This window comes from Berghia stephanieae, chromosome 1, assembly GCF_034508935.2.
Source record: "Berghia stephanieae isolate SIO BIC M18660-M18661 chromosome 1, UCSD_Bste_1.3, whole genome shotgun sequence".
In the NCBI taxonomy this organism is placed as follows: Eukaryota; Metazoa; Mollusca; class Gastropoda; order Nudibranchia; family Aeolidiidae; genus Berghia; species Berghia stephanieae.
Genome location: NC_088360.1, coordinates 124,871,447 through 124,879,266, shown reverse-complemented (window position 1 = coordinate 124,879,266; position 7,820 = coordinate 124,871,447). Strand labels below are relative to the sequence as shown.

The window sequence follows — 7,820 nt, the reverse complement described above, 5'->3', positions numbered from 1 at the left end:
TGAGCAAACAGGGGGGATCAGAAAAAAAGCTCAACTTCAACCCAAATCTATCTCGGTCCCTGTGCGTATGAAGCTAGTGCTCTACCAACTGGGCTAACAATTTTTATAGCTTCATAAATAAATGATAAACACGTAAGTGAAAGTAATTGGGGTTTTAATCTCATTGGCAATTAAAAGGATATGTTATTATAAATATCATCATTCATTTAATAAAAAATGATTTCAGAGTAAAAATCTCAAGTGTATTTAAAATGTAAAGAAATAAATATCACATTTAAATAGCGCTATTCTTAAATAAAGGAATTATCAAAAATTCTAAATACATAAGTACAAAGAACTCATCGGGTTATAGGGCTAGTGTTACATAAGAGTGTAAAAAAACCCACATCCACTATACCATCAACATAATGACTTGTACAGATGGCACTAAATTTACTATAAATCAATTTGCTTTACCACCAATTTTTCCAAAAGTGGCGATATAACACGGTTTTACTGTAAATGGTTAAAAGAAAATGATCAATTTCATGAAAAACAATAATTAATAAGTCCACACGAACTTTTTCATGGTCACCTTATTTTCTTTAAAAAATAAACCCTTGTATGTAAATTGTAAAAAAAGTATAGTAATAAGAGCAGAGACTGAAATATTGTAAAAGTTAACATGTAGATAAATAGAGTTAAAAGCACAAAAGTGTTGAAGCATAAAAAATAATTTAGACTAGATAGAGATAATCCATCAAATAAACATCGGATGAGAACAGCAATAACGCATGTTGTTTCAGTGAGCAAAGTAAGAGTACTGCTCAATGTAATTAAAGAAGTGAGTCAATACCTTCCTTATCCACTTATCAATTATTGTTCCATTATTTCAACAGTGAAGCCTTCCTAGAAACTGTAATGAACACATCCTGCTATGTAAAAAAGAATTCTTCGTTATGCATTTTAAAAAAAGTTATGTTTTACATTCCTATTGTTGTATCCAATAAAATAATTATCATCTGATTAGAATGGAGACATTGGAGTTGGGCAGAAATTTGTTTAAAAATAAGTTTCATAATTATCATTACGGTAGGATAATTGATCAGCTGTCAGGAATTATATAATTTATAATACAAAGATTAATGCAATGTTAATAAATCTTGAGATTTATGGTAGGGTAAAGGATAAAACAACAAATAACAATAGCTCAAATAATAAAACATTATTGAAAGCATCCCTTTAAAGCCATTAGGCCCATCTCTCATCTTGGAGAATAATAATTCCCTGCTACTTTCTGATTATGACATTAGTCTATCAAGTAGAACTTTCCACCAGATAAACAGACCATAGCCTATCGAAGGGTTGTGAGTAGATCCTGATACTAAATCACTGTTGGTTGACAGAGGTGTGACTGAGCCCGGAACTGAAACTAGTCCCTTTTGCTATCAATTGAGTTATCACGATCCCAGTAATAAGCAAATGCTGGTAATAATGTTCAAATACAAATAGTATCCAGTAAGCATATTAGAAAGTGGTGTTATTTTAGTTAAAAATGCAAGCACACTTGTTGATTGTTTGTAATTCACTTAAAACTTAGAAAGAACGGCATTGATCTTTTTCTTTTTTTGACTTTTAAAGGCTGTTACTCTCTGAAAAGATAATTAATGACTGAATATAAGTAAAATCAAATTCATTTACAATATCTTCCTGTCATTTATCAGCATCAATTGAATCACTACTCTTATTCAAATGCGTGGTGGCCTGATAAAAGGTATCATATGGAGAAATTTGTTATATTTCAACTCATAACATATTTTTTTAAAAGCAGTTCATCATGAGTAAAATTCATTTTGAAATGAAAAATTCTGAAAATAAATGAGAGAGCTGCATGTAAAGATCCACAATAAATGTACCCCCCCCCCCCCTCCCCCAAAGAAAAAAGTAAATTTAAAAAATCAAATAAACTTTGCCAATTTATGGATCACATGTATTATTGTACAATAAACACAGAAACGATGAAGAAAATAATTTTGAAAAGCGTGCAACACATAATATTTAATCAAATACAACAAAGGGTCTCAAAATTTGAATTCTTGACAGTACTTTATAGAAAATTTCTTGAGAAATCCAATCTTGAATTTGTTTAACTTAATCAAATTAAAATATTTTTCAAAGGAATACAGCCTTGAGTTTCTAAAACACCAATGAAACCATCGACCTTTAGATCTGAATATATAAAGAGATAAAATGTATCTAGAATTTTGTCATTTTCTCAAAAAAAAACAAAAAAAAAAGCTTGTGCAACATCCGGAACCTTTTCTCAAACCATCACTCAAATGTATCCACTCAAACAGTATACGAAAAAAGAAAAAAAACAAAAACACAGAGCAGTATGATATATATAAATCACAAACACTATGTAGATATATGACATAAATGACTCAACTTTTGAATACATGTGTAATAAATCATTTTGTACATTGATTGTTTTTGTGCGTTTTTATGATAATCATATCATATATACTTTAGATTTACATGAATAAGAGAGGAAAACTCGGATAGCATAACTGGCATCAGGTGGAAGAATGAAATCCTAAATTGGATCTTCAACAATCAATACTGTTTTCTTTTTGCATAGTAAAGAATTGTTACTTTTGCGAAAGTATCTAATGTTTGAGAAAATTGTTAAAAGTAAAAAATTAAAATGCAGTTTAGCAATCCCATAACACAAAAATTGATCTATGTATAAAACTAATCCAAATGGATTTAGAGGACATAATTTGTGCATTGGTATTGGAAAAATTGTTAACTGGTCTTTTCATTGAAACAATCCTGATAATAGACAGCATAAAATTATAACAAAAGACATGGATTAATTGTCAATTTTATTGTAAACAAAATCAGAATGTATACTGTAAAAAGAATAAATAATATTGATTTGAAGACTAACAAAACAACAGAAAAAAGGCAATATTCACCATGTCATTTTTGTAAACAAATTAAAACAGGTGCTCTGGTTGAAACATTTTCACTTATTTGAAATGACTTGTTCTTTTCCTGATATCTCTTTGACACTGAGATAAATATCTTCATTCTTAAGAGCTTTTCTGCCGAGTAATACTGAGATTTAATTCAAAATAATTAGAGAGTGAAATTCTGCATGTCTTTTAATTGATGATAATATATTATTTACGCAATATCTCTTTCAAATTGAGCATTATCAGTTTGCATCCTTCTATCAATTGCAGCGGATTCTCTCCAAATTTATCACCACCTGAATCTGTTTCTTCTCTGCTTAAAATATCTCTTGGGTCGAACAAAAGCATCTTTGAAAATAACGTATAAAAATTATCCCTCATACCACTGCGATTACAATTCCCACGAATGTGTCCTGAATGAGGAAAGTATGTCCCTAAGAATTTCCCCATCAAAGCACAGTAAACATTAGCACCGCTACTACCTGGACAAGTATTGATATCATACATTACAAAGCTGCGTTCTGGTTGCATGGATGGATGTTTGAATTCATATGCTGGATAACCAATGTTCTCTTCCTTTCCATCGCGCATTTTCATGACAGTCCCTGGAGGGAAAGTGATCCACCCTGGATTGTCATCATAAACTCGGAAAGCATAACTGGCATCAGGTGGAAGAATGAAGGTTGCTTCATCAGGGACATTCTGATAATATTCTTCATTCTCTCTTTCTTCTCCTAATTCATCATCGTCATCATCATCATCATCATTTGACTCAACTTTATCAATGTTGTTCCTCTCATTTATTTTATCTTTATCTTCTTCCTTATCTCTATAATTCTTTGCTGTTCCACAGTGAGATTTACCTTCTTTCCACAGCTCATCATGAGTCATTAAAATTTTGATGCCAGCTTTAAGTCCCTTTTCCACAACAGTATGTAATAAATCTTCATTAATAATCAGTCCTTCTTCCTTCCTGGAAAGTACCTCCGCATCCATAATTTTTTCAACTTCAGCAAACCATGCAACAATAATTGAAGGAGATAAATCTTTACTTTGCAATAAAGACAATTCATTCTTTGATCTAAATTTTGCATATTCTTCATCACTCTCCTTCCACAATCTTAACCAATAATTGTGAGTTGAATCTGGATCTGTGCCAAACCTGTGAATAGAAGACATTTCGCTGCTGTGTTCCTCTGCAGCAGTATTTGACAACTTCATTTCTTTTCCAAGAAAAGTATAAAACACCTGCTCAAATGCTTGTTTCAGCAAGGTCTGATATTTTAGAGTCTTCATCCCTCTCTGTTGTCGATTATTCCTTTGGTGTAGAATGGTACATATGAGAAGAATCTTTAAACAGTGCTCTCTCAAAAACAGATTGTAAAAATCGACTAAGTATTTCTCTATTGGAACAGGATCTGTCATTTTGTCCTTAGCCTTTTCTGCACAATTTTCATCTACTTCTTTTGCAGTGGAAGTTATGCCAGAGCCAGGAGAAGTCTTTATCACAGAATCTAGTTTTTCTTTCAAATTAAAATTACGAAGAGCCAAATTAAAATCTTTTGAGGCATTTTCAATCTTATGGATTGCAAGTTCTTCCTTCACCACATTAATTTTATCAGATTCAGAATTTTGTGTCATACTCTTTCCTTCATTGGAAGCTTTACGATACATTGTTCCTTTTTTGAAAGGGATCTCACAATTTACTGGATAATCTGCACCTATCGGGACTGTCAAGTGGAGAATATTACCAACTGTTAATTTCTTGCTACACCCATGAGGATGGGAAACTATCACCCTAGAGGGGGCGTGGCCACTTGTCAAAGATGGGGGATGTAGAAAATTATGCAGTGGATTTATGCGACTGAGAGCTTTCACAGTATCCCAATTGTGTGTCACACACAATACATCACAAACATCATTGCGATATTTTCTTTCAGCCCCAACCATAGCATTGAATGTGTCAAAACCATAAATGGTCTTTACTCCACATCGATCATCTGTATCATAGAAACAATCAAATTCTGCAAGTTCTGCCTCAGATCTGTCATGGATTACATGAGTGGCTGTTCGAACTCGAATCCACCAGTAATTTGTCTCAGGTTTCCCTGACATCTTACACAAATGACATGGACAAAATTTAACCTTCAACGAATCAAGATGATAAAATGCTTGGACTATGGATCCTGTGCCATACCTTGTAACGCCATGTCTTCCCTTAAACTCACTAAATGGATAGCGAGTATTGGTATCAGCAAATGTGTCAGGCCTATCTTGGCTAGTATAGGTCACTTTAATCCGAACTGCCAAAGCACACCGCCTGAAGATTTCATCCATCATTTTCAGGTTTTGAGATTTGGGTGGTAAGTCTTCTACAGAAAATTTGGACACAGAAATGAAATTCTCATGAAATGGGTGTTTCTTGCAGCGTTTGTAGCGGGAAGTTAAATTATCTGTGTCATTCTCCAACATGACTTCACATTCCGGAATAACTGAGGAATTAAAGAAATGAAGTTTTGATCAACTAAGAGTAATGGCAAATAAACTACAAATGAATAAATGGAAATCAAATATGCACAATTATAAGCAAGGACATGATGACAATGCTGGCTCCAGTAGTGATCAATAATAATGGTAATGTGATTGGCTATAATAACATAAACAAATATATCATAATTTTCATCGTTCCACATTTCCTTCATGATTCATAAAAATTAAATTATTTAGTTCTAGATATTTCACATCAACTTGTTAAGATACAAATTTATGTTTATTTTAAGCATATTAAATTTATAAGAAAATTATGGACGATCTACATAAAATCAGGAAGCCCTATAACTTCATCTGAAGAGAACAAGACTCACACAAAATAATGAGGTTAAACTCCTCATTACATCATTACATCCGATTTTATTTTCTGACTTCCTTGTTACCCCGGTAGAGATTAGATCTAATATTAGATCTTGGGGAAAATACTTCATGAATTAGAATCACTATCAGATTCAGAGCGATATGATTTTTACTGTCTGATAAAATCTGGCTTCAAGAGCTTGATGGATTTGAGTGTTTTCTTTATTTCTTTATCTCTTCATTGGGGGGGGGGGGGGGGGGGGGGGGACGGGAGTAGGGGGTAGTTAAATCTGAGTATATAACAGTTTTCAAACTAAATTAGAATAGATAACAAGCCTTTTTAATCTTTAAAAAAAAAGTAGGTCCTGGAGCTGGAGTTTTCCCTGTTTTGCATTGTGAATGAAAAATAACAATTGTTTGTAATTTTTGAACAGAATGCTGGTCTAAATCAAAGTATGTTATGACAAATCTAAATCAGACCCAATTTTAAGAAATTAAACACAAAGTTGAAACATAAAAAAGCAATTGGAAGACTAAGAGCACATTCCAATTCATCCTTCTTTAAACCAAGAAGCAGGAACACTCCTACCTTTTAAGACCAATCAATACAAGACCAAACCAAGCACTAATCTACCTTAACCCAATATCTTTTTATTTCTTTTGAAAATTAAAAAAATAAAATTCACCTTCCTGACCAGTCGAACATCCAGAAAGATACATCCTCTTCTTGTCAGCATGTTCTGAAAACAAAAATGCAATATAAACGCTGTCCTTGAAACAAATAGAGATGTATAATGGGTTGTTTTTATTATTATTTAAATCAAGGTTACTGCTATTTCAAAGCAATGGCAGAATTTCATGTAAGAAAGTCAAGTAACTGCAAGATCAGTGACAGGGTGAGTGATAATGATTCTAAACTCTGACCTCTGCATGGGAAAGGGCTGTCTACCCTTGGCAGAATCATAAAGCTTTAAAAGGCAGAATTTAAGATGAAAAAGCAGAATCGTTTACCAAAACTTATGTCAGCCCAGACCATAATGGACCCGAGGCCACAACTCAAGACCTCTGTCACTCATTTTGCAATGTAGCAACCACCGTCAAGACATCATATTCTTTGCCGTCCATCAACAAAGGATAGCTTGAAGCTGCTTTTGTCAAAAAAAGAAAACTGTTATTTTTCCTATGTTGTTTTTGATTTATAAATTTCACAGCATTGTTTTGCATTCGTTCGATTTCTTGGTGATTCGTAGTGAGGGTCCCAGACAGAGCTGCTATATACTTCCCAACACTTGGGAGGTTGAAGACAGTACCTTGATTGTAATATTTGTCTACTGCTGTCGTATAAGTCTCTTCTGAGGAAGTCTAAAGTAGAGTTTGATTTTTTGCATCCGTTTGCTGCATGATCTTTCCAATTTAATTTTTTAGTTATTCTTACTCCTAGGTATTTTGCCTTGCTCACTTCTTCTAGAGTGGTTTTATGTATTGTGCATGTTGAATGCTCGATTTTCCTGTTTGTGAATTTTAGAACTGACACTTCTGAGGATGGAATTTCCTGCCATTTTCTATTTCCTAGCATTTTAAGCAATCTAGATCGGCTTGAAGAATTTCTGTGTCACGTTTAGTTCTTACTGTCTGATATAGAAGGCTGTCACCCGCAAACAATCTCAGTTGGGTTCCTGCTGTAAGTCGTCTACCATATCATTATGTAGATTAAGAATAGTCAATGTTCGAGCTATATGTGTCTAATTGAGGTTGCAATTTCAGATATTTTTATGTTTTGCTCTCAGTTGTCATTTTTGTTTTGATGTCACTCAAAAGTTTGTCATCTCACAGGTCTTAAAACGTGAGCGTAAGCTTTATAACTTTGTGCAACTATCCAGGGACGGCTGGTAATAATGGGCAGGGTGGGCAAATACCAGCCTGTTTTTTCAAGTTATATGCTGTATTACCAGGTCCGAAATAATCTAATTTAAATTAGATAATTTCAAAAGTTAGTACTTAAACTTGATA

At 33.2% G+C, this 7,820-nt stretch overlaps 1 protein-coding gene across 2 annotated transcripts in view; it reads right to left on the bottom strand.

Annotated features, from left to right (window-relative positions):
* Positions 1 to 360: 360 nt before the first annotated feature.
* The window catches only part of LOC144963028 (uncharacterized), a 21,929-nt gene continuing 14,469 nt past the window's right edge, over positions 361 to 7,820 (bottom strand). For both annotated transcript variants that reach the window (XM_078896614.1, XM_078896613.1), the window contains exons 3-4: positions 6,497 to 6,550; positions 361 to 5,452 (exon numbers count right to left, since the gene is read on the bottom strand). In XM_078896614.1, the coding sequence (XP_078752740.1) occupies positions 3,168 to 5,452; positions 6,497 to 6,550 (2,339 nt within the window). In that variant the 3' untranslated portion in view covers positions 361 to 3,167. The remainder of the gene's footprint in view (positions 5,453 to 6,496; positions 6,551 to 7,820) is intronic.